General features: G+C 33.8%; 3 protein-coding genes across 6 annotated transcripts; 2 read left to right on the top strand and 1 right to left on the bottom strand.

Moving 5' to 3' along the window:
- Positions 1 to 1,485: 1,485 nt before the first annotated feature.
- On the top strand, positions 1,486 to 17,157 carry LOC113856360 (putative callose synthase 8). Its single transcript, XM_027488147.1, has 41 exons — positions 1,486 to 1,688; positions 2,660 to 2,760; positions 2,917 to 3,032; positions 3,140 to 3,227; positions 3,561 to 3,659; positions 3,770 to 3,889; positions 4,057 to 4,149; positions 4,235 to 4,326; positions 4,609 to 4,735; positions 5,177 to 5,314; positions 5,393 to 5,469; positions 5,562 to 5,751; positions 6,204 to 6,329; positions 6,419 to 6,536; positions 6,643 to 6,971; positions 7,396 to 7,448; positions 7,598 to 7,610; positions 7,704 to 7,782; positions 7,860 to 7,909; positions 8,163 to 8,249; positions 8,334 to 8,465; positions 8,555 to 8,646; positions 8,717 to 8,801; positions 8,903 to 9,063; positions 9,238 to 9,394; positions 9,460 to 9,551; positions 9,630 to 9,798; positions 9,985 to 10,136; positions 10,457 to 10,563; positions 10,647 to 10,769; positions 10,860 to 10,928; positions 11,045 to 11,213; positions 11,307 to 11,418; positions 12,537 to 12,656; positions 12,767 to 12,882; positions 13,332 to 13,415; positions 14,154 to 14,266; positions 14,352 to 14,581; positions 15,211 to 16,056; positions 16,331 to 16,516; positions 16,891 to 17,157. Exons 3-41 carry the CDS (start codon positions 2,998 to 3,000, stop codon positions 17,125 to 17,127), a joined length of 5,466 nt encoding a protein of 1,821 aa, XP_027343948.1. The 5' UTR covers positions 1,486 to 1,688; positions 2,660 to 2,760; positions 2,917 to 2,997; the 3' UTR covers positions 17,128 to 17,157.
- Positions 17,158 to 18,203: 1,046 nt separating this feature from the next.
- Positions 18,204 to 19,424, top strand: LOC113855532 (pentatricopeptide repeat-containing protein At3g14580, mitochondrial). Its single transcript, XM_027487173.1, has one exon. The coding sequence runs from the start codon at positions 18,204 to 18,206 to the stop codon at positions 19,422 to 19,424; it is 1,221 nt and encodes a 406-aa protein (XP_027342974.1).
- Positions 19,425 to 19,665: 241 nt separating this feature from the next.
- LOC113853844 (C2 domain-containing protein At1g53590-like) lies at positions 19,666 to 26,185 on the bottom strand. 4 transcript variants are annotated; one of them, XM_027484512.1, is made up of 12 exons: positions 25,610 to 26,185; positions 25,296 to 25,370; positions 24,619 to 24,762; positions 24,292 to 24,384; positions 24,055 to 24,186; positions 23,718 to 23,870; positions 23,580 to 23,621; positions 23,330 to 23,378; positions 22,633 to 22,725; positions 22,364 to 22,547; positions 21,475 to 21,598; positions 19,666 to 21,301 (listed from the first exon to the last, which is right to left on the bottom strand). In XM_027484512.1, the coding sequence occupies exons 1-12, from the start codon at positions 25,733 to 25,735 to the stop codon at positions 20,252 to 20,254; spliced, it is 2,265 nt and encodes a 754-aa protein (XP_027340313.1). In that variant the 5' UTR covers positions 25,736 to 26,185; the 3' UTR covers positions 19,666 to 20,251. The 4 variants fall into 4 exon arrangements, with proteins under 4 accessions (XP_027340313.1, XP_027340314.1, XP_027340315.1 ...); XM_027484513.1 differs by having other exon boundaries at positions 19,895 to 21,301; positions 26,094 to 26,176; XM_027484514.1 differs by having other exon boundaries at positions 19,943 to 21,301; positions 24,638 to 24,762; positions 26,094 to 26,176.
- Positions 26,186 to 26,618: the final 433 nt, after the last annotated feature.

Genomic DNA, 26,618 nt, shown 5'->3' with positions numbered 1-26,618 from the left:
AAGATCCTAATTGATTTATAAGCATGGCAACTAGTGAACTGCGTGGTTACTTGATTGTTTTGAGCACAGTTTTGTTATGAAAAATTGAATTGAAAAGCATGAGATTGAAACTTTAATGATTTGAAGTGGATATATGGTATGAACCATGGGTCATTTCATGAATTATATATGAAATATTTTAGAGATTTATATTGACATCTTATAGCTATCAAAAAGTGTAATGACCTAGGCATAATTATTTATTTCAAGAAGATAGAATTATGTATTAGATAGAGTTGCTCACAAGAAAAGTTATTAATGAGATGAAGCTGAGCTAAAGAGATGATATGACAAAGGATGTTACCCTGCACTTCAGTGGAATGAAGTTTGACTTGCAAGCCACGATGCATTCATGAATACAATTTCTTCACCACACACAGTATATTTGAATATATATTTAAATAATTATATATTTGTGTTTATTTTAAAATCACTATAGTTATAATTTTTATGTTAGATCTATATTTATAAATTTTCAATGTACTTCTAAATCCACACTACTTATCTAACAAAAACTTAAAATAATTTGCATCTTATTCTTAAATTTAAGATTAAGCCTAACTCGATCAACTTAAAAAATTATAACTTCTAACATGAAAATTGTTTTAATCTTTATAAACTTTACTTTAGTCATATCTATGATTAATGTGAGACTTTAATACACTCTCTCACGTTGAAGATTAAGTCATCTAGAGTGTAAAAATTGTTGGAATATTTTTTAATGGCACTAAAAAAGCTTGGGCTAGGTAGACCCTATTGAGTAAATTGTATTGAAAAAACTCATTAATTATATTTAAAAAAATCGTGCAGCATTTTTTTTTTGAAAAGTTTAATAAATAAAGAACTACTAAAAATATTAAAAATAGTACATTAATACTTATACTCTTAAGATATTGGTTACTATTTATCACGTAGATATTGAAACCAAGAAAACAAAGGGACCAATAATTCCACGACCAAAAAGCATTGAGTGGAGATTAATTAAAGAATGTTAAGAATGGGTCACGTCACCCTTTGTCTCTCACATGCATCGAAGTCTAATACGTAAACGCAGCACTCACAAAATAATAAAAAAACTGTGATTTGCACTTGCATTTCAAAAGACACTCTCACTTTGCTTTGTTAGTCCCACTCACACACACACACATTCAAACACATTTTTTTTCCCTTCTCACCTTAGAGGGAAAGAAAGCTAAAACAAAAACAAAAACAGCTTCAAAAGCAAAAGCAAAAGATGGCATTCAGCTTTCCAATCAGTGCACAAAGCAAAGCGCACAGTCACACTCTAAAGTGCACCAAAGCTTACCTCAGTAAGCAAACACTATGGAGAAGATTCAACATATATACTATGCACCCTTTGCTCATTCCTTAGCTCACACCAATGGCTGAGATTGTGCCTGCAGATCCCATTGAAGGCATCTACTTTGAGCAAGGAGAGACATCGAAAGCAGCATCAGAGAGACCACCACAAGTCACCTTGGCCATTACCAGTGGCAGTAACAGTAATAGTAATAGGAGTAACAATGTTGAATATGTTCCAGAACCCTTTGACAGTGAAAGGTTGCCAACTAGTTTTGCTTCTGAAATCCAAAGGTTCCTTCGTGTGGCCAACTTGCTGGGAAAGGAGGAGCCTCGTGTTGCATATCTTTGTCAGTCTTTTCTGTTTTCTGCTGAATTTTATTTTTTTTATGAGTTTGTTGAATGCTGGGAATTGAAATTGAGTATCTTCTGAAATTAGTGTGTATTTTGATTGTCCCTATGCAATTGTTTTTTCTTTTTTGAAGGGTCTTGAGTTTATATTTTATTATTTTATTTCTATTTTTTTCGGTTGTCTAGATTGAAGAATTATTGGGTAAAAGATAATTCAATATTGACATTATTTATGTTATTTTGTAACTGTTTTTTTTTTCCCTTTATTGAAGTGTCCGAGTTTTTACTTCCTTTTTTTTTTTTTTTGGGTTGTCTAGATTGAAGAATTATTGGATAAAGGACAGTGCAATATTGTGTGTGTAAAGTGGGAGGTTTTAATGTACTTTAAAGAAGTGATGATTGCTTTACTAGGATACAGGTTTCTAGGGGGCCACAACAACTACAATTGTAGGTGAATTGGGTTGTTAGTTGTTACATAATGGGTAATGATTATTGAATCAATTTTCCAATGAAGTCACTTTTGTTAACTGTTGTTGTAATTTGTCAAAGAAAATTGAACTTAGAAAAGTGGCTCAATCTATCCAATTACCTTAGTATCAATCCAGAAATTGCACTAAAAAAATAACTTACATAAATAGAAGTTTAAACCAAACAGGGAAAGGAAAATTTCATTCATGCAGTTCAATTTCTAGATATTAGTATCCTGTTTATCCAATTCTTCATTTGACAAACTATTGTACCATGTACAGTGCAATTTTTTGGAGTTGGCTTGTTTCACTTTGGTTGAAAATTGATATACATAAATTAGAATTGTGTATAGATAGATGTATAGAAGAATTGTTTTCTCAACTGATAATGGTGAGTTATATTCCTGCTTTATATGTAGTCCTATGCTTTCCAAAAATAATATTCTCTATTAACCATTATCAATATATGCATTTCACATTATACCAGTAAACCTACTTTGCAGGCCGTGTTCATGCCTTTGTGATTGCACACAACTTGGACAAAAATTCTAGTGGAAGGGGTGTTAGACAATTCAAAACTGCACTACTTCATCGACTTGAACAGGTATACTCGAGAGAAAAACATGTTGAATAACATTTTGTTAGTTATTTACCTTTTCAGAAACATTTATAGGATTTATACTAGGATTAATTCTTGATGCTATGATTTTCTTAGGTTCTGAAAGATAATGACCGGTTTTTTGTGAATTGTGACATACAGGATGAGCATGTTACAAAAAGGAAGGGAACAAGTGACATTCGTGAACTTAAGAATGCTTACCGAGAATACAGGAATTATTTTATGTCACATGATAAAGCATTTTATCTAGAACAAAGGTAACTATGCTTAAACTAATTCATAATGCAGCATTTCCCTTTGAACACAAATTTGTAGATTCCTTTACGGCCTACTAACCAACTCATATGATGCTCTATCTAAACAGTGAAAGACAAAAATTGATAGAAGCACGAAATATTGCTTCTGTTCTGTTTGAGGTGCTAAAAACAGTGACAGACACAGCTAGTTCTCAGGTGATCTCTTTTATTTCTTCTTTTTTGTATATCTTGCACTTCCCTTTTGTAGTAATTTCATACATATTTTTAGTCAAAACTAAGCATATTATCAAGGGGCTGGTTGATTTCAGAAAACGTTTTCTATTTTCACTTTTAGTTACAAAATTGTCATCTAATTTTCATTCTATTTTTTTTCAAAGCTTTTGTACAAAACTTTGAAAACAAGGTGAAAATTTTGTAATTAAAAGTGAAAACAGAACATGAAAATAGAAAATCATTTATACACCATGGAGTCCCCAAATTTTATCATGTATTTCTTTTTCTTAGAATTTCTCATTTTTTCTAAAATAGGCACTTATTGAAGGAAATGCAATCCATAAAAAAACTGAATATAACATTCTTCCACTTGAGCAAGGAGGAATTCAGCATGCAATTATGCAGCATCCTGAGGTCTGATATTTCTTGAATGATTCACATTTTTCCATTTTATTGATGTCTTATGTCTGAGTCAATTGCAATATGGCGAACTGAGTTTGAGTGTACTAATAAAATTGATACAGATTAAGGCTGCCATTGCAGTTATTCGCAATGTTCGCGGTTTACCCCCGGCTCAAGATTTCAAGAAGCACGGAGCCTTTGTGGATTTATTTGATTTTCTTCAGCATTGTTTTGGATTTCAGGTTAGTTCTCCAAGTTAATTGCATTCAAACTTTCCCTTTAAGGCTTTTTCACATTTGTAAAATTCTGATTATTGCATAGAATCAGTTTGGATGCAGTAACGTATGGTCAACATTGCTCTTACTAGTCTTTCATGATTTTTCGTTCTATATGATGTGTCTGACATTAGGAAGCCAATGTGGCCAACCAAAGGGAACATCTGATTCTACTCCTAGCCAACATGCAGACTCGTCAAACTCTCAACCACAGTCCTGCTTTGAAGGTGCATTTGCTGTTGAACATGTATCTTTTAGCTTTTGTTCATCATATTTGACAATGTCAACTATGTCACTTTTATCATATATCAGTTAGCAGAAGGAGGTGTGGATGAATTAATGAGGAAGTTTTTCAAAAACTATACAAACTGGTGCAAGTTTTTGGGAAGAAAAAGCAATATCCGGTATGTCAGTTGATCTAATTATGTTGTCACTTTCAATGATTTATATTTTATTTCTTCCTTTGTTAAAAAGACAGGGTGGTATGTTTCTCCCTTTCTCTGTGTGCCTGTGGGATTATTATTATTATTTTTATATGCTTTGTCAATTTGTTGAATATTCTTCATTTCTTTTAGCTTTCTTACTGTTTTATTTATTTTATTTAAACCATAATTTATTTTGTTTGACCATTCTTTCTGTTTTCTGACCTTGTGTTTTACTTAGTAAGCCTGTTACTTGTGTTGCAGTTTACCTTTTGTGAAACAAGAAGCCCAACAATATAAAATTTTATACATTGGGCTTTACCTGCTTATATGGGGGGAGGCAGCTAATTTGCGGTTCATGCCTGAATGTCTCTGTTATATCTTTCATCATGTACGTTGAAACTCAACACATTGTTTTTATTTTCCTTGTTTTTAATAAAAGAAGAATGTTATTACACAGGCTTGTGTTAGTATATAAATATAACTTATGCTATTTGTGATACTAGGAATACCATATGAATTTTCATTTCATGAACAAAGATTATGTAATAAAATTTGTTTCATTGATGGAATCTTGAATCCTTGATTCACAATAGAATATTATAGCATTGTTTGGTCCATGTAACCAACCTTATTGTTGATAGAATCTTAATAAGACCATAGCTTTTTATTCTTTTATGTCAAGTTTGGCACATATTATGAAGTTAAATAAATGCTTGATGGAGTCGCTCATGAACACCTCTATGTTCATCACTGGTTAAATTTTTCTAATAACCTTACATCATGTGAATATTCTCTAATTTATTTTGTCATTTTTTTGTATGTTTTGAAGATGGCATATGAATTGCATGGAATTTTAAGTGGTGCTATCAGCTTAACAACATGGGAAAAGGTCATGCCTGCATACGGAGGAGAACTGGAGTCTTTCCTTAACAATGTTGTCACTCCAATATACAAAGTTATAAAAAATGTACTATATCTAATTCATCCTCTCTTTTGCTTTGAATTGTCTTCTTTTCAATATAACTAACTTTTGTTCAAATCAAAGGAAGTTGCCAATAGCAAAGGCGGTGCAGCGGCTCATTCTGTATGGAGAAACTATGATGATCTGAATGAGTATTTCTGGTCAGTATTACCTTTAGGCTAAGATCTATTTAATTGTTTTTCATATGGCCTTCTTTCCATCTCAGGTTCTTAACTCTCTTCAATATCTACAGGTCCCCTGATTGTTTCAAAATTGGTTGGCCCATGCGTGAAGACCATGAATTTTTCTTTGTAAAAGATATACCGGAACCAAATGACAATAATGATCATGATGCGTCACCTGGTAAAAAGAAAGAGAAGAAAAAGAAAGAGAAGAAAAAGAAGGAAAAGAGCGATGATGGTGAAGAAGAACAAAAGGTGATTGTGTGATTCTCAAAAGCATTGTACTTCAGGTTTAGTATTAGTGATATTTGAAACATAAAACTAAAGCTAAATGAGATTGCAAATGAAATTTTAATTTTATGTTATTTCATCATTTATTGCTACTCTTCACTATCTAGTACTCAGGGATCTTACTAGTAGATATATCACAAGATACTGCTGCTTATCTACTTCTATATGAAGTAAAATTTCAACTTTGATGGCTTGTGTTGTGGCCCTTTTTAAAGAGAATGATACAACTACTAAGGATTGAGTCTTTAATAAGGATTGAGTCTTTAATACTCACATTTGACATATTAAATGTTAATTTTGTTACTTAGTTTTGTGTTTCTTGTTTCATGTGTCACTAGGAAAAGTTGGATTAGTTCTACTACCTGTAAGAGAATACCCCTCTATGCCACAAAATCCAAATCTCTTGTCTTTTCCTTGTACAGAATACAGAGGAGGAAAGTCATGAACCACGATGGCTGGGAAAGACAAATTTTGTAGAGATTCGTTCATTCTGGCAAGTTTTTAGAAGCTTTGATAGAATGTGGAGCTTTTTTATTCTATCCCTTCAGGTTTACTCCAAACTTAGAGCTGATAATTTACAAATTTCTGCTTCTTATGATGGATAGTCTAGAAATTTGGATTGTGTGTTTGTTCTCAGGCCATAATAATCATTGCTTGTCATGACTTGGGATCTCCACTTCAGTTGTTTGATGCCATAGTATTTGAGGACATAATTAGCATCTTCATAACCTCTGCAATTCTTAAGCTTATTCAAGGTATGGTGTTCATTTATGTCTTTACTTGTCATTATGAGACATTATACATGGTTAGAGTGGCCCTTGTTCTTCCTCTCATTTAAGGTTCTCGTGTTTTTTGTCACAGCAATTTTAGACATTGCCTTTGCGTGGAAAGCAAGATATACCATGGAATATTCTCAAAAGGTGAAACTTGTGATGAAGCTGGTCTTTGCCATTATATGGACTATTGTTCTTCCTGTATGCTATACTAATTCGAGAAGAAAATATACTTGTTATTCCACAAAATATGGAAGCTTGATTGAGGAATGGTGCTTTACTTCCTATATGGTTGCAGCAGCAATATACTTGACAACTAATGCAGTTGAAGTTGTGTTATTTTTTGTCCCTGCTGTTGCCAAGTATATTGAGGTCTCTAATTACCAGATATGCAGAGTTTTGTCTTGGTGGACTCAGGTAAGTTCATCTTATTTGTTAATATATTTTCAACAGTATGTTAACTTAGGAGAATTGCTAGACCAATTTGCCATTTGAATGAACTTGTGATACAACTGCAGTATCTAGTACTGTTGTTCGTTTCTAGTTTTAATGAGTCCATGTACTGAGTAATGTGATTGCTTTTGACATCATATAAGTAATATCACGATACTACTATTATATTTTGTCACAATGAAATTTTTGGTCAAAACTATTCTTTGTATTCCTTCTTTTGGGAGGACTAACCCGTTTGATGTGTTGATTTTTCACCATTAGTCGGCCAGCTCTTGAAATCACTTGTATAAATTTTTTTCACATTGATTTATATGTTCATGTAATTGACTGCAACATTCATTCATTGCATTAGATGTTAACTTGAGTGTCTCATTTATTTATCATACAGCCCAGAATCTATGTTGGTCGGGGGATGCAAGAAGACCAGGTTTCAGTTTTAAAGTATATCCCATTTCCTTATTGGCTTATTCTGATTGTTTGCATCTAATTGCTTGAGTATATCCATCCTAATATACAAATCTGTTGAATTTCTCCCAACAAAGGTACACATTGTTTTGGATATCGGTGTTGTCGTGTAAATTTCTGTTTAGCTACAGCTTTGAGGTAATAATAACAGAACATCCATTAAGGGGCTATATTCGGTTTCATTATTTAGCAACCTATTCTTAATGGCGAATGCAATATCAATGTGCGCAGATAAAACCACTCATAGCACCAACCAGACAAATTATGAAAATTGGTGTAAAGTATGATTGGCATGAGCTTTTTCCAAGAGGTATGGTACATTTCTAATTGTTCTGATCACATAAGGAATCAGTTAATTTCACTGACAAGGGTTTGATTGTGCTGCAGTCAAAAGTAATGCTGGTGCAATTGTCGCTGTGTGGAGCCCTGTAGTAATTGTGAGTCTCAATCACAGCCTGATACATACAATTGTTTGCTTTTCACTTAAATATTATCATTGTAATTATCCTTACATTGAAGTTCTAGGAGAAAAAAGAAAACGCTTCACGGTTTGAATTATATCTTATGTCAATGAAGCAGTCTATATCAGTCATTATGTGTTAGAAAAAAACTCCTTATGTAATGATTCTTTCTTTTAAGAAAACCATATTGATGGAAGATTAACAACATTCCTTTCTATATTTATTAAAGGTTTACTTTATGGACACACAAATTTGGTATTCTGTGTTCTGTACAATAGTTGGTGGACTTTATGGCATTTTGCATCACCTTGGTGAGGTAAGTTGTGGATTTTATTTGCTTCTCTTTCTTTCTTTTCCCATAGAAATGAAATGATCATCTCACATCTTTTGTTGAAAAAAGATAAGGACACTTGGAATGCTGAGAAGTAGATTTGACTCCTTACCCGCAGCATTTAATGTTAGTCTGATCCCACCATCTTCCAAACGTGGTAAAAAGAAAAGAAAAGGTCTCCTCAGCAATATATTTCAAAAGGTGTGTTCTAACTTCTAAATTAGAAATAGGAAGAGAAGATTATTTTAGTACATCTTTTCTCTTATGCTGACCAATAATCTGTGTCACAGTTGCCAGATGAAAAAAATGCCACTGCCAAATTTGTTGTAGTATGGAATCAAATTGTAAATCATCTTCGGCTTGAAGACTTGATCAGTAACAGGTGATGTTTGTTATAACTTTCTTGCACTGCTATGTTTTATTCCAACACCTGACAATGATTTTTTCAACAGAGAGATGGATTTGATGATGATGCCTGTATCTTCAGAATTGTTTTCAGACAAGGTTCATTGGCCTGTTTTTCTCTTGGCAAGTAAGGTAATGTACTTTTAACCAAAATATTATGAGATTAGTGTTGTAGAATTATTAAATGCGCATCATTTTATTCATTAATGTACTTTTCTTGCTACATATTTTAGTTTTATACAGCTTTGACCATTGCTAAAGATTTTGAGGGAAAGGATGAGGTTCTTGCTAAGAAAATTACAAAGGACATATACATGTTTTATGCTGTAAGAGAGTGTTACCAGTCACTGAAGTACGTGCTTGAAATTCTTGTTGTGGGCAGCATGGAGAATAGGTAAAAAAATAAAAATAATGTTTCTCTGGATACAACCTTTCATCTTCAACTACTGTTGTATGCTGTAGAATCTTATCCTTTTTTCTCCAAGTGGACATTACTTGTTTATATTTACTTATAACCTACAAAATTTTGACATTGATCTTGATACGGTGGTTGTTTATGCATATTTAGGATGATATGTGATATACTAAGCGAAATTGAAAAGAATATCCAAGAAACAAGTCTTCTAAAGAACTTCAACTTGAAAGTTCTCCCAGCTCTGCATGCAAAGGTCATCGAGCTAGCTGAACTTCTGGTAATTGTCTCCCAGATCTATACTAAATGCCAAGTACTTATGTTGACAAATGTATATGACCAGTAACTTCCTAATAACTTTGATGTAAATGCCATAAGATGGAGGGAGATAAAGATCATCATCACAAAGTTGTGAAAGCCTTGCTAGATATGTTGGAACTGGTAACAAATGATATGATGGTTGATTCCAGGTACCGGTGCTTAAGAATCTGTTGTTATTTACCACATTAATGTGCTTCATTTGCTAATTACTTACTAAATCTGTACAGAATAATGGATATGTTACACTTTCCCGACCAAAATGAGCATGGCTTTGTCTATTTTAGAAATGATGATCAACTATTTGACAGAGTGGAATTGAATAGAGATTTCTATCCATTTGCCAATGAGAATTCTATCCATTTTCCATTGCCAGAAAATGGCCCTCTGATGGAAAAGGTGATGTTTATTACCTCAATAATGTTTTCTTGTCATTCTCCTTTCATCGGCGACTAGTTATTATATTCATGACTTCTTGTATAAATTCTGCTGGCACAATACATTTTAGTAATGAGAAATAAAGCCTCACAACTACATGTGAACTCTATTATTGCTATACTGATATAACCAGTCTGTTCATGGCAGATCAAGCGATTTCATTTGTTGCTTACAGTCAAAGATACAGCAATGGGCATCCCTGCTAACTTAGATGCTCGTAGGCGCATATCATTCTTTGCTACTTCTCTGTTTACAGATATGCCTGATGCTCCAAAAGTGCACAAAATGTTGCCATTCAGGTAGTACTATATGTCCATGAGCATTTCATTACTTAGAAAGATTGACATTCCATGATACAGTCTGTTCTTGAAGTGGCATTCACATCATTTATCTCCTAATTACTATTTAGTTTAAACTCAACAACCTTGTTCTCTACCAATCATAAATGACATGATGAGAATTTCTTTATTCAATGACAGACACAACAAACTAAGAAGAAAACCTTTGAGTGATAAATGACTGAACGACTTTTAAATTGTAAATAAGCATTCAAGTGAACATTATTCTAGTCCTGTAATTCAGTCACAGAACTCTATCTGATATATAACATGATTGGTAGTGTTATAACTCCACATTACATGGAGGACATTAATTTTTCGCTGAAGGAGCTTGGTTCAGAAAAAGAGGAGGACTCCATCATCTTCTACATGCAAAAGATATATCCAGGTTGCTATACATATGGATTTATTTATTTATCTTAAAAATTCTATTTGAATTCATCTCATAGATTGTTATACCAATTGAAATAGATGAATGGACAAACTTTTTGGAACGCTTGGCATGTGATAACCGTAAGAGTTTAGAAGATGAACACAAAACAGAAGATCTTAGACTGTGGGCATCATTCCGGGGCCAGACACTAAGCAGAACAGGTTCAGATTTTGTGCTATTCTCAAATTTGGATAATCATGCAATTCTAATTATATGTCATTTTGTGATCATTCCAATCATATTTCTAACAGTTAGAGGGATGATGTACTACAGAGAAGCCTTAAAATTACAAGCATTTCTTGACATGGCTGAAGAAGAAGGTTTGTAACTGAGTACAAGTGACATTATCAACCAGTATTTTGCTATGGTGCAAGGAAATATAGAAAAATAATTTCAAAATAATCAAATCAATATGTGACTGCTTGTATTAATGCAGATATTCTTGAGGGTTATGAGAATGCTGAAAGACGTAACCTCGCATTGTTTGCTCGTCTAGAAGCACTAGCAGACATGAAATACACCTTTGTCATTTCTTGTCAATCATTTGCATCACAAAAGGCTATGAATGATCCCCGTTATCAAGATATAATTGACTTAATGATAAGGTAACCAAAGTTTTTACAATGAAAGAGAAAATTGTCTTGCTTCTTGATATAAATGAAGTAGACAAAATCCTTGTATGCATATGTTCTCTGCAGGTATCCATCTCTTCGTGTTGCTTATATTGAGGAAAAGGAGGAGATAGTGCAGGGTAAACGCATAGTATATTATTCATCTAAACTGGTTAAAGTCGTCAATGGTTATGAACAGGTATTTTTTTCAACATGAAAAAGCATTAGTCTTGGAAAAAATATTGGCTTATAAGAAATTCTCATTCATTTTCTCAGAATACTTCAATTTTTTTTTCCTTTCAATGCAAGTATTTAGTATTTATAAGCTAGTTGAATATTTTACTAGGCCACAATGCCACATGAACAGCAGCATAATGAGTTGTAAGAGAAGTTATAGCCAAAAGATTATAATCACAATGCTTGAAATAGACCACTTAAAAAAAAAAAAAAAAAAGCTACAATGAAGCCCTAGATTTAGATGTTGGAAGCCAGATATTCATATCTTCACCATCACCGTATAAGAACTTTGGGATAACCACTTCACAAAAGCTAGCCATTGTAGTTTGAGAATCCAAGGCATTATAAACCACACACTAGAATCCCAAACTTCCAAAGTGAAACTCAACTCTCAAGTCCCATACCTTGCAATTGAATCCAGTAATTGCAATCAAACAGATATACTTGATATTTTCTGGTTGTGGATGGGGCCAAAGCAAGTCATGTTCTTCAATATTTCAAGCATGTTTGCTTTGTTTTTTTGCTATAAAAGAATTGACTTGACTTTTATTTTTATTGTGCTTGTCGTGCTTCTAATAATTTCCTGAGCTCAAAATCTTTCTATTTCATGACAGCAAACTAAATGAAATTTGCAAGTATTGTTTCTTAATTTTTGTTTGCATTGTATGTAAGTATTAGAAAAAAGTAAAGGAGTTCTGCTAAATGCATCACTGTAAATACAAAAGTACTGGGAAATGTGATGGTAAAACACACATTGATCAAATGCCATGTGAGAGGATCAAATGTAACTAACTCTATGAAAGGCTGATTGCTACCAATATATATCAATATTTTTCTTACAATGTGAAATTTTAACCCTTAAAAAAAACACTATAATCTTCTCAATTTACTATAATCATGCAAACAACTGGTTTTTATTAATATTTCTAATGTTAAACTTTAAAATATTTTATCAAATCAGATGACTAGCTTCTCATTTACTGTTATGTTAATACAGTTTTAAATTTTATTACATGTATAGCTAAGTAGTTATTCAGATGCATCATTATTGACCTGATAAGACTTTTGCTTCTTTTATAGACAATATATCAAATAAAACTACCTGGTTCACCATATCTTGGAGAAGGGAAGCCTGAAAACCAAAACAATGCAATAATATTCACTCGCGGTGAAGCCCTCCAAACGATTGATATGAACCAAGTAGGCCTAATTTCTTTTTACATTTTTTACAAATTAACTATTTACTAGCATTATATATAAAAATTGATCATTGCTATTATGTTCTTACGAGTATCTATCTGATTTTACAGGATAATTACTTGGAAGAAGCTCTGAAAATGAGAAACCTTCTTCAAGAATTTCTTCGGCACCAAGGAAGACGTCCTCCTACAATACTTGGATTAAGGGAACACATTTTCACAGGAAGGTTAGCCCTCAGTATTCCATAAAATAATTTTTTTTAAAAGAAACAGCACTGTTATGACAATAGGGGAAACTGAGCAAGATTCCTTTAATTACAAAAATATTCTACTATCATATGCACAATGTTAATCAAAGTTCCTAGAATGAATGAAATTGGTCCAAGTCTAAGATAGTATGTCACACGCTATATAGGCTAGCCCCTAAACATGAAAAATGTGTAAAACCAGATGTTTATAGAATAGATTATAAACATCCTACGTGAGGATAATACTTGATACCATTATAGCTCTTGTACTATTTTTTCTTTCTTCCATCTTTTTCCTTTTCTAATTTACATTTCACAATATTTTGTTCTTTACTTGATTTTTCCCCTTATTCAAATGTCTTTTACATTGATATTAGAATGGTGTTTAATATACTAATAGGATGTCTTCTATGCTCTTTTAACTTCAGTGTGTCTTCTCTGGCATGGTTCATGTCATATCAAGAGACCAGCTTTGTCACTATTGGTCAAAGGCTTCTGGCTAATCCTCTCAGGTAATAAATGTAAAATGTCATTCCGGAAACGTAAGCAACTAAGATAGGAAAAGTTCATCGAGTGTCCAGGAGTTATTTAGCAAACTACAATAATTTTTATTTTTAATTGATACTTTTCTAGTTGGCAAAATGGGTCAACCCAACTGGTTAACTGATTAAGGTTGATGCAGGCTTGATTTGCAAAAATCTTTAAAATTTGGGCTTTTGCCAGACTTGGGCATCATTTGGTATTGAATTTGGGCTTTTTGGCTCAATCTGTTAAAGCCACCCGCAACTGTCCAGACCAAATGGGTGATAACCCATTTTGCCACCTCTAGTATAAACAAGCAGTAGTGTTGGTCATGCAAGAATATGGTCTTCATTGTTATATTTGTGATTTGCCTTTCTGCATTCAAGAAAATTACTTCAAATTATCCACTGACACTATTGGTGGGATATTTTTCACAATCTAGTTTTTCATTATTAAACTAATGGTGATCTGTATCTTGTGAAAGTCATGTACTCCTATCAGTAAATTAGAATTTTTGTATCTTACATGAAACTAGCATATATAAATATCCTAAATCTGATAGAGAAGTATTTTCTCTCATTCTGTTTACTTTTTCTGTTCTTTTCTTTTCAAAAGGCTCTTGCTTCTTTGGATTACAACATTCATCACATCACCATTTTTTCTTTTAATGAATTGTGTTAACTCTATCAATTGCTTACTTATTATTTCTAATGCATTCCCTCACTCAGGGTGCGGTTCCACTATGGCCATCCAGATGTATTTGACAGTGTTTTTCACATCACAAGAGGAGGAGTAAGCAAAGCATCTAAAACAATTAACTTGAGTGAAGATGTTTTTGCTGGTAGGAATTGGTGACTTAAATTTATTTTCTGATCACACGTTGTTTATGATAATGGACACAAGTACAATGTGTTTATGTCATGCAGGATTTAATTCAACTTTAAGACGAGGATGTATTTCATACCACGAATATTTGCAAGTTGGGAAAGGTCGTGATGTAGGTCTAAACCAGATCTCTAAATTTGAAGCCAAGGTAGCAAATGGAAACAGTGAACAAACTATAAGCCGTGACATATTCCGCCTTGGACGGCAATTCGATTTTTTCCGGATGCTATCTTGTTATTTCACTACAATTGGATTTTACTTCAGCAGCTTGGTAATTTTATTGAACCATCATATTCATCCTTTCTTTTTTTTATATCTTTAATTGCAATACATTGTTGCTTATGGCATGTCTGGATTGGCGTAAAATCCAGTCAAATGTGGATCCATTCTAATGTTTCAAGTTATAACTTTCATGCTGAAATGTAGTTTGACATGGTTTTATTGGTTTCCAAGCACACACTTAGTGTTGATTTATCCTGTTATTGTTATCTATTTTACTTCTCACTACAAGACAAAGTTTTGGAATTGATAACAAATCATTCTTTAAAGCAAACAACGTTCACTATGGTTAACGCAATGTAAATAAGCTTATACCCATGATAGTTGGGGGGAAAACATTTTGCAGTTTCCATGATCTAGCACTACATCTTAGATTGACATTTAGAAATTGATGAAGGGACATTCCCAAAACTGTAAAGCTAACCAAATTCAACATGGCTAATGCACTGTAAAATATTTTGTTGGGGAAAACCCTTTGCATTTTTCATGATATGTCAGTAAAGTTATTACCTAGTTTTCTTGAGATCACAAGATAAAATTCTCGTCGGATGCTTTACATATCACAAATGACCGGTGCCATCAGATTTGACTAATCTAAATTTCTATTGAATTGCTCCACAGATTTCAGTGATAGGAATATATGTATTTCTCTACGGGCAGCTATACCTGGTGCTTAGTGGCTTGGAAAGAGCACTTATCATTGAGGCTAGAATCAAGAATGTACAGTCCTTAGAAACAGCTCTTGCCTCTCAATCATTTATACAACTTGGACTTCTTACAGGCTTGCCAATGGTAATGGAAATAGGCCTTGAGAAAGGTTTCCTCACAGCACTAAAAGACTTTGTCCTTATGCAATTGCAGCTAGCTGCTGTTTTCTTTACTTTCTCCCTTGGAACAAAAACACATTACTATGGCAGAACAATTTTGCATGGAGGTGCAAAGTACAGACCAACAGGCCGAAAAGTTGTCTTTCATGCTAGCTTCACTGAAAATTATAGATTGTATTCAAGAAGCCACTTTGTTAAGGCATTTGAGCTAATGCTGCTGTTGATTGTTTATAACATGTTCAGGAAGTCCTATCAAAGTAACATGACATATGTGTTGATAACATATGCCATTTGGTTCATGTCATTAACTTGGTTGTGTGCACCTTTTCTTTTTAACCCTGCTGGATTTAGTTGGACCAAAACAGTAGATGATTGGAAAGAGTGGAATAAATGGATCAGGCAACAAGGGGGTTTAGGAATTCAACAAGACAAAAGTTGGCATTCTTGGTGGCATGATGAGCAAGCTCATCTTCGCCTGTGCGGTGTTGCTTCTAGGTTGGCTGAAATCTTGCTTTCTCTTCGGTTTTTCATCTATCAATATGGTTTGGTTTATCACCTTGACATCTCTCAGCATAGCAAAAACTTCTTGGTTTATGTCCTTTCATGGATTGTGATTGTTGCAATTTTCCTCTTGGTGAAGGTGACTTACTTTTCTATGGCTTCTTACTTTCTTTTTTAAGAAATTCATTCAACAATGTTAGAGAGCCCTTTTGAAAAATTTATCAAAAATCGCAAAATCATGCGAGTCTCACGCTTAATTTAATAATTCTCTCTCATATTTTGTAATTTTTAATAAATTTTAACCTATAACTAGAAGTGTATTAAAAAGAGTGTGTTAGAGAGTGTGTCCTTACCACTTCTCAATACTCCAAATACCATTGCATGTTAATAACATAGTCTAAACATGCTTGCAGGCTGTTAACATGGGAAGGCAACTACTTAGTGCTAATTATCAACTTGGATTCAGATTTTTCAAAGCATTCCTGTTCCTGGCTGTTATTTCCATCATCATTACTCTTTCTGTTATATGTGAATTGTCATTGATGGACCTTTTTGTTTGCTGTCTTGCATTCATGCCAACTGCATGGGGATTGATACTGGTAATAGTCCTTAGCAACCTTGCTTTAGCTAAATTGTCACCTTTTTTCTTTAACCTTATTTGTTTAAGTTTTTAAAAAAGTGGTTTTAAAATTATGCAAAAGTGTAATTTATCTCTTGGAGTTTTATGTAAAGGCGAAGTTATTTTTTATTTTACTATAATTATAAAAATGTACATTTATTTTTAAAAAAAGTAGTTCTAATTTTAATTCTTTTTAAGAGACTACTCAAAGTAGCTACTCAAAATAATTTTTTTAAAAAATTCTAATTTTTATCAAAAACTTAATCAAATACACTACAATTTTTTTTAAAATGTTATTTTTTTCAAAATAACAAATTTTTGCGTGAAAAAGCTGAAATATGTTTGCTGGTTCAGATTTCACAAGCAGCAAGACCAATGATAGAGCATACAGGATTGTGGGACTTCACACGTGCACTTGCTAGAGAATTTGATTATGGAATGGGTATAGTTCTTTTCGGACCTATAGCTATATTGGCATGGTTACCAATCATTAAAGCCTTCCATGCTCGTATTCTTTTCAATGAGGCATTCAAAAGGCACTTGCAAATCCAACCAATTCTTGCAGGGAAAAAGAAGAAGCACAGAACTTGATCATTATTCTTATACTTGTTTTTGTATAGTAAAACAACATTTAATATCTTGATATTATGTAGAAAGATTTTAGGAACTATATAGAATACAAGTTACAGCATGTACAGCTGCATTCATGTTATTGTACAAAAGAGGAAATTATTGTTTCTTAATGCTTAGTTGAATAAGTTCAAGGAAAGGAAATTAAAACTTTTTGCTTCATGCAAAGATCACTATTCTATACTCTGTATAATACTTGCCACACAAAATTTGCTACCTTTTATCATCATTTTACAATTTTTTCCATCTAAAATGAGTTTGTCTATGTTAATAAAGTGTAACAAGATCTTAACTTGCTAAATAGATTAAGAAAAAATGTATTATAGGTTTATTGGCTTGCATCCCTTTGAAAACAAAGTGTTAGCAAGATAGTTTTTTTATTATTTGTCATATTTCTCTAAATATCAGCACCTATAAGTTCCATGATTCAATATTTTATTTAAGATTTTACGTTTGAGAATAACATGCCTAAATTCTCACTTGTCCTTTTGGTATAAAAGGTAAATACAAATTATTTGTATAAATTGTTTAAACTATTTTTAAGGCCTGATTGGAAAAAAAAAACATAAGAATCCATTCTACTGAAATCGAAAATTTCTGAGTCATTTACTTTATATTGAGAATCATGTAAGACTTTTTCTATTTTTTTTTAAAAAATATATTTAAATTGAATGAAACAATAAAAAGAAAACTAGCATTTAATGATCCAATTTGAGAGAGTTTATAAATAACTCTTTGTATTAAAAAAATAATATAAAAATAAAAAAATTATAATTTAAAAATAACTTATCGTTCTAAAATTTAAAAAAGTTAAACAAAAATAAATTCTAAAAATATATTATTATTTAATTTTTTTTAGTCTTACAAATATTTATTAAAAAATTTATCTAAACTTGCATGTATTCATGGTGTAAAAAAGTAAATACAAATTATATCACTTCCTTCATCGTTTGCTTCTTACAGAACCCCTTTATATAGTGTTATGACAAGGTAAATATATAAATCAATCCAAAACCATTGGACATCTGAAAACCGAAATGATTTCACGAGCCCTAGCTGCAGTCCACCCTCTCAAAAGCACCTTCTCAATAAGATCATCACCATTTTCTTCTTCAATTCCAATCCCTAACAGAGACAAAGAGATTCTAGAAAGACTCAAACACAAGGATTGGCTAACCCCAAAAGAAGCCACAAACCTCTTAAACTCACTCATCAACCCTTCATCTTCCCTCCCATTCTTCAATCTCTATTCTTCACGCTACGACTTTGACCCCAATGAACCCTTTTACGTCTCGCTCATAACCAAACTCGCCCAATCCAATAATCTAACCCCAATCCACACCCTCCACCAATCCCTCAAACTTCACCGTCCCCAACGACGTCGTTTCTCCGACCACTTCTTCTTCACCCTCATCAGAACCTACTCCCACACCTTCCACCGCATCGACCACGCGCTCCACACTCTTCTCGACATGCCCTCCTTCCATTGTTCCCCTTCGCCTCGAACCTTTAACTTTCTCCTCAACCTTCTCGTCAATTCCAAACTATACGACGTCGTTCACCGCGTTTACCTTGCTGCGCCTGAACTAGGCGTTGACCTCGACGCTTGCTCGTTGAACATCCTCATCAAGGGGCTGTGTGCTCGCGGCGAGTTAAACGCTGCGTTTAAGGTGTTCGACGAATTTCCCAAATTAGGGATTGAACCGAACGCGAGGACTTTTGCTACGTTGATGAAGGGGTTGTGTGAGAAGGGGATGGTGGAGGAAGCGTTTGGTTTGTTGGAGAGAATGGAGGAGAGTGGGGTTTGTGTTGACGTGGTTGTGTTTAATGTGTTGATTGGGGGGTTGAGGAAGAAGGGGAGGGTTGAGGAAGGGAAGAAATTGTTGGAGGGGATGGTAGGAAGAGGGTGTTACCCTAATGCTGGGTCTTATAATGAGGTTTTGTGTGGGTTTGTTGAGGAGAAGAGGTTTGGTGAAGCGAAAGAGGTTTTGGAGAAGATGGGTTTGGAGGGTTTTGTTCCTAGTTATGTGGCTTATAAAGGTTTGGTTTTGGGGTTTTGTGAGAGGGGTTTGGTTTGGGATGTTGATTGGGCTCTTAGAGGTATGGTTAGGCAAGGTTTTGTGCCGAGAATGGGGATGTGGAAGCGGGTTGTTAAATGTGTTGTTTCACAGGAAATGAGTTGTGTGTGTGTGTGTGTTGATGATATTTTGAAGGATGAACAACGGGAAAATGTTTCTAATAGATGTGATGGGGGATGAGATGTGATGTGATAAAGAAATGAATAGTGTTTCAGGATTTATTTTATGAAATTAAGCCTGGAAGATCGAAACTTTCAGGACTAATTGGATTGGCGGAATGCATGTTTCAGGATCAATGTGATAGTTTTAATCTTTCAAGTACTACTAAGGTTGATCTGCATAGTTACTCATCATCTGCAAATATTAGTGCATGAGATCTGTGATGTGTGTGGTTATTATGGGATATTATTACAGAGACACTAAGCATGGACCATGTTGTAAATTCCTCAACTAAGCCATGATGCTACATCAAGCGTATTATGATTCTGCCCTGGCTCAGTTCATGAGAATGAGAAAACATGGGTACCTGCTGCGGCTGCATTCAAGAGCATGTGGGAGTATTGGCATATCTAAAAATTTAGTTCAATTTGTTCTACAGTCCTTCAGAGGGAATTTTCAGTTTAAACGGTTTAACTAATTACCAACGTGTTCAGGAATGTATTGCTTGCCTCCTTAGTATAACTCCTAATCAAGGATACAGAAAATGGACATCTTGAATACTGCATGGTTTCTTGTCTTATAAGTAACTACAATTGCATGAAACATGAGACACCGCCATATTTCTCTCTCTCTCTCTTTGTATGTGTAAAGTTATTTACATGCTTACAAGCTCCAACAACCTGAAAACACAAACATGTTTATGCAACGATCTATGGCGAGCACCAAAACAACCATTACTGTAATCAAAATCTTCCTAGTACTGTGAAAACACTCACTTTGAAGACTGTACCAATAAGAGAATACAAGTATGAAAATGTGGAGTAAACGTTTACTCGACGAAACATTCTTCAGTGGGACAAACTAATAAGATCTCCTTTATCTGCCCCCACTTCCTCTTTCTCATGCTCAGGTACAACAGATTTCACCAATTCTTCACTAAACCTGTCAGGGGAGCATGCCTTTTCAGGGTCGTCTTCAACATTATTGATCTTCATCGGGGCTTCAGTGTCCGTACTAATGTCGTTAGATGGTACCGTCTGAACCACTTTCACTCTGGAAATGGGGGAATCATCACTGCATGAGGCCATATCCTGGGAACTAACTGGAATTCTTTCATCTATTGGACACTGAACAATAGATTCATCTTCGGTAGAGTCAGATTCATGTTCTCTCACCGGAACTGCTGAAGACTCATCTTTAAACTTCCTTGACTTACAAGAAAGAACATGCTTGAAGCTACGAGCCGATTTTTCTGCATGTTTCAAAATATTCTTCGCCACATCCTTGACATGTCCCTTAGCAGGGCTCTCAGAACCACTCCCTTCAGTTGATCCTCCTTCCTGAACCTTACCAGTTGGAAAGCCAGAAATGTTATCATCCATGACAAACTGCACACCAATCATCCCTTTGGCATTCACTGACCTAATGTTATCACGAGGAGATGGCAACTCCTCTCCAACAGAACCTGACAGATCCTCTCTTTTTCTACCTCTGTGGAATACTGAACCAATCTTATGCAGGCCCCTCCTGACCGATTTCATTCGATGCTTGTCTTCAGGATTGCTATCAGGACTGCTGCTGTCATTGTTTAAGGATCCAGAAACAGCTGAATTACAGCTTCCAACTAAATCCTGAGACTCCCCATGAATTTCTGTATCAAGGCGTCGATGCTTTCCTTTTCTAGGCTCCCATGTTTGGGAAACTTCACTTCCTGGGTGATGGACCCAAATCCCTGTCTCCTTTTGCCCTTTGATGTCTATAGGCTCATAGTTATCTGCCAACTTTTCAGAATTTTCAGATGTAAAATGTGAGAAGGAACTTTCATTAGTAGTCTCGTTTGCAAAAGAATTTTTTCCTTCTATGTCCATTGTTTTCTGGTCACATGCAGTATCAATTCCCTGAACAGAAAAAAATCAAAATTGAAATCAAACACCAACAACAGGTCAAAAAACTTGGGGGCAATTTGTTGTCCCACATCCTATTTTTCGTTTTTGTTTGTATTCTGTTCATATTAGAATTCCTCGCTTTATTAAATATTCGTAAGTGCCAAGATATTTGAGAAGGAAATTACCTTTCCATTAGCTTCAAGAATAGTTATTGCCAAATGCAACCTCCCCATTTTTACATTCTGAAGTGGCCGCCACATATCATGTCTTTGCCCATCCCTATAATCATTGATGTTCACAGAACAGTCCCTGAAAACAGTACAACAACATTCAATTATTCTGATGAATACACCAGTGACAGAATAAGTGGCAGAAAATCATGGCAAACATACACAATGAATAAAAGATAGCAAGGCGATTTATGATCAAATACAGCAGTAGAGAAGAGATCGAACAAGATGTAAAGAGAAATATTGTCCAACTCATGGGACATTGAAACATTCAACATTCAGATTCTGACTCAGTAAATCAATCTATAAGAGATTGAAAAAATATAGTCAGACACAAACGGATTCCAAAATTCTTAAGGATATAGTCAGGAAGTCTAATAGAAACCAAGATATTGGAAACAAACATGGGGATGAGACAAATGGTTCTTTTACTGTCCCATCAATGGTTACTAGGATTTAATCAAATATGGTACATACTAGTAATCATTGTTATCAAGCACAGATATTAAATATAAGTCCAGATCTAGTAAGATTGATATCATAATAATACTGCAAAGGACAAGTCAAGATGAAGTTGATTCTCAGGGAAAAAGTTTAAAATAAAACAAATATAAAGGTCTTACTAACATATACCTTTAAGTGCACCAATTAAAGAGTAATGCATATTAAATGCTTTCATTTACTTTAAAAAACAAATATTAAATATTTATTATCTTCTCGACATAATGAATGTTTTCCTTTTCATTAAATACTTTCTCTTTCTGTTTCCTTAACTAGTGTCTTAAAAGCAATTGTTACAATTTACCACATATGGGCGGACACACACTTAAAAAATGAAACAAACCCAAGGATATCATCATAAAAACGGTCCTTGTCACGAACTGCAATAGCCAGCATATTGTTAGACTCCCATGTTATGATGGGAATTTTAAACTCCTCGTGCCATTTTGGAATAAGTGTTTTCCTTTGTATCTTTGTCCTGAATCTGTATACACCCATGTGACCTTTCACATAAGGATCTGCTAATCCTGAAACACACTAGAATGTGTTATACACTAATAAAAATTGAAAGAAAAGAGGTTGAGAAGAAATTGTCACAGGTAAAGGGATAACCGTTTAGATCTGATGGCTTCATGTCAGATGCTTCAATAATTTCTACTTTTGCATAAGCAACAGGTTCTTTCTCGTCCACAGAGAACCAAGACTCTATAGCATTAAGATTCATGGATGGATGAGTATTTAATAATACAAACAAATATGTAAAGCATAATACAAGTTAAGTTATTGTCTATGAACTCCAGAGTTACAACTAAAAAAGATTTGCATAATAGGGATTCGACAGAGGGTTATGGAAATGTGCTATATTCACTAAATATATGTAATGAGAGAAGACCAATGGCTAGTGTTTTATTGACAACCATAAGTTTCTCCAAAATCATTTCCAATCCAAAACTATGACTAATTCCACAACCCAAATATTATATAAACGGTCGACCTCCAGAGCCTATGTAGAGAAACCAAGCCCATATGCATGAGGAAAAGAAAGTCCTGTTTTAGCAAACAAATCATTATGAATATTTCTGGGTTCAAATAGGTGGTACAGTTTAAAGGTTGGCAACATAGACTAGCAAAGCTGACATATTTTATACTTTATTTGAACAATAATTGATTTCCAGAAACCGGTAGCCTAAAAGTTTGTGTTATGTTGATGACTGCAATACCAAATGTTTATTTTGAAGAACAATCACCAAGCCTTCCAAGTAAATCAGCTATTACAAAATTCTATGAAAAAAGAATGGCATATATTTACCTGGCTTTGGTGAAGCAAATTTCTCAACATCAACAACAAGCATATTGGGCTGCAAAAATTTTGAAAATGAAATTATAGGGGGGAAAAAATTAAAAGCTGCAATAGTTTTCTAACATCAGAAACTACTAAAAAGTGAAGAATTCTAACACTTGATAATTTTATATCGTTGTTTCAACACCCCAAGAAGCCAAACTTAGAAAGCTAAGAATAGATAACATGATGAGAACATCAAAAAGAGAAAAAACTTCACCTCAACTAGGGTCTGTTCAAAAGCAATAGACAGCAGCTTATCCTGATATAAGAAAACATTAAGGTAACACAAATTACTTACAGCATATGAGCAAATAAAGATGAGCATGGATTCTTTGTACAATCAAGGTATACTTACTAGCCACCCAGCAATGCCTGGAAGTTCCGTCACATCAAGCCCATGAGTAAATATAGGTTTGACAGTCATTTGAAAATATGGAGGTTCAACAAAGCATACACGCAAACGGCCAAGAAAAGGCCATGTTGGGAGAAACTTTATCCCAACAAAGACCTACAGAATAGACAAATAAAATAGTATTAATAGTTAATAATGATTTTAAATTTTAAATCATTCCCTTTTCTCTCATCTTATGAAATTAGCTTTGAACTATACAAATCTCATAATGAATTATTCACCCAGTCAATTGAATGTTAATATTCAACAGATGAGTAAAATCAAAATTCCATTGTCATACCTTCCCTTCAATATGCATTCCCGTAATGTGCAGCTTTGCCCACATTCCAAAGCCCAATCGTTTTCTTAGTTTCACAGCAAGTAAAGCACTCATATCATCAGCCGTGAGAAAATTCATTCCTAACTCCAGAACCTGCATTGATCACACTGTAATATCAAAATCAGACTGAAAAAAAAAGAATCAGTCACATGCTGAACAAGACATTCTCTCTATATGTGCTTTAAAATATGACCATACCAAGTGGTCATCATTGCTCTGGCGAAGTACCCTGATTTCAGTAAACAAAGGTGGGTTTCTTCCCAAGTATAGGTGCTGAACAACAGCTTCTTTCTGTAAAAATAATAATATATAGATATCAATATCTGATCACACCAAAAGTCAAAGTAACATTTTATACTCACACAAACAAAAAAAAAAACCAAAATATAGGAGAGATAAAAAGGAAATAAAAAAACATCTTTCTTGGTCTAAGTCTCATTGAGAATATGAAATTCATATCAGATTTTTCATATTGTTTGATCAAGCACTATCAAAGACAAATAATGGAACAGTACGAGTCATTACAGCAGTCCAAGGTTTGTACTTCTCTAAGAACCAAGGTATGATAGGGAGTAAAATCTTCTGAGAGGCAATCTGTTCCATACATATGGGCCATATGTTTTCAACGGCATGGTTCAACCACCGGACTGTTTCAGTGTCCGAAAGCACCTATAGTACAAGAAAAACCATTATGCAAGATATCTTCAATAAATCATCATAACACAATCCTTTGCAAATTGCAATTACAATATCACATATCAAATTTAAACTCACAATGATAAATTCAAAGACAATTTTAAAAAACTGCATATTAGTATTAATTAATTTACAAAAGAAAAAAATCACAAAAAAGTATTGTTTCCTATTCTCATAATTTTAGTCATTATACATCCTTTAATTAAGTAATGTAATTTTATTTTTGCGATCAAATGAAAAGCTTTGTTTTCAAAGAAACAAAAAACTAATCTTGGACTATCATCGAAGAGAGTAAGTAAAAATCCATTCAAAACATGGTAACTTCGTCATCAGATTCAGTTTCAAGAGCCAAGAATAGGGTTTAACTTGAAAAGAAGAATTTATTTCAAACACACTAGTTTCCTTTTCTTCATTTCCCATTGTTAATTCCCTTGAAACTCCCTTCTTCCTCAAACTTCAATCCATACAAAAAAAATCAAATAACCACGTAAAACCAGTAGAATTACCCTTCTTTGATTAGCTTGTTTCCTCTCCTCAAACTGCAACTTCTTCCGCAGCCTGGTAACATAACGCTCATGAACCTTCCCAAAGTAAAATAAAAACATCAAAAGTCAGAATCACAATATTCAATATTCCCATCCCTTTCTCTACCCTTAAACAAAAACAACAAAACATGCAAAACCCACAACATGATCCACTTGAAAATGTTCCTTTTCCACATCACCAACTCACCAATTAAAAAGGCAAAAACAAAGATAAAAGGCAAATACGAAAATTAAGAATACCCAAAAGTTTCAAAATTCACAACCATAATTCTCACCAGATAGAGGTAGATCAGAGCCACAAAATAAACAACCGTGTGGCACCAATTCAATGCAGATAGAATCCAGAGCGCAATCAACACAATCCCCACATGATGCAAGATTGAAACTTCCGTTATATCCATCCCCTTCAAATCCCACCCAGAAAAAAAACAACTGCAAAAACCTCACACCCCCCTTAACTGAAATCACCACTCCTTTTAACCAAGTTCCAACCTTTATCCACCCCCATTAATCCAAATCCAATCCTCAGCCCAATAATACGCAAAATACGTGTCCGAGAGGGAACCCCCAAACATGAAATATTAAAAAACTGAATCTTAAGCCCTAACCCCACTTGCTTAAAGGCTTTTAATAATTAAATATTCATATACAAAAAAGAGATCCGGTACTGTTGTGACATGAACATGGAAGAAGAGGAATTTGGGTCAGAAAAACGAAGAATTAAAATGTTAAAAAAATGATCAGAGGATAACTTCCAACGAGAGTGTGTCCCAATCAAGGGGTCCAGGGGAATTGAATTGAATCCTTTGAATTTTGATTTGAAACAGTGAAGCGATGCCGTCATTGCAAAGACAAAGGGAAGGTTACAGGATCGTGTAATTTGCAAAATGCATGAGGGGTATTATTGTAATTTGGTAAATGTGTCCGCGTAACTGTAATCAAGTTTGAATGTCGTGTCAACAAATGGGTGCGTTGAATACGACGTGTCGGCCGTCGGCACTCAGTTCTCCACTGAAAATCTGAAAGTGAGTTTCAACCCTTAAAAGGACAAAACAAGTAATTTTATTTCAAAATAACTAGATTTTGTATGTCCATATAATGTTCACAAGTTTATGTATAACATATTTAATATTTTCATACTATTAATTATTTATATTTATTATTTATAATATTAAATGTATTTTTACTTATATATTTAAAAATAGTAACATTTTATTAAAAATAAAAAATTTATTAAATATTTAATAAAATTCTACTTTTAAATATTTAAACTTGACTTTTAAC

This window comes from Abrus precatorius, unplaced genomic scaffold (genome assembly GCF_003935025.1).
Source record: "Abrus precatorius isolate BTA unplaced genomic scaffold, Abrus_2018 Scaffold11, whole genome shotgun sequence".
NCBI classification, from domain to species: domain Eukaryota; kingdom Viridiplantae; phylum Streptophyta; class Magnoliopsida; order Fabales; family Fabaceae; genus Abrus; species Abrus precatorius.
This window is presented reverse-complemented; position numbering and strand designations above follow the sequence as displayed.

Excerpts from the sequence above, each read along its gene's own strand:
- LOC113856360 (XM_027488147.1), top strand. The coding sequence starts at position 2,998 with ATGTCACATGATAAAGCATTTTATCTAGAACAAAG. Across the intron at positions 3,228-3,560 it reads CAGACACAGCTAGTTCTCAG|GCACTTATTGAAGGAAATGC; the intron begins GTGATCTCTTTT and ends TTTCTAAAATAG. Across the intron at positions 9,799-9,984 it reads ATGGCCCTCTGATGGAAAAG|ATCAAGCGATTTCATTTGTT; the intron begins GTGATGTTTATT and ends TGTTCATGGCAG.
- LOC113855532 (XM_027487173.1), top strand. The coding sequence starts at position 18,204 with ATGATTTCACGAGCCCTAGCTGCAGTCCACCCTCTCAAAAGCACCTTC.
- LOC113853844 (XM_027484512.1), bottom strand. The coding sequence starts at position 25,735 with ATGGATATAACGGAAGTTTCAATCTTGCATCATGTGGGGATTGTGTTG. Across the intron at positions 21,599-22,363 it reads TTTTATGATGATATCCTTGG|GGACTGTTCTGTGAACATCA; the intron begins GTTTGTTTCATT and ends TACTGTTTTCAG. Across the intron at positions 21,302-21,474 it reads TTCTTGAAGCTAATGGAAAG|GGAATTGATACTGCATGTGA; the intron begins GTAATTTCCTTC and ends TTTTCTGTTCAG.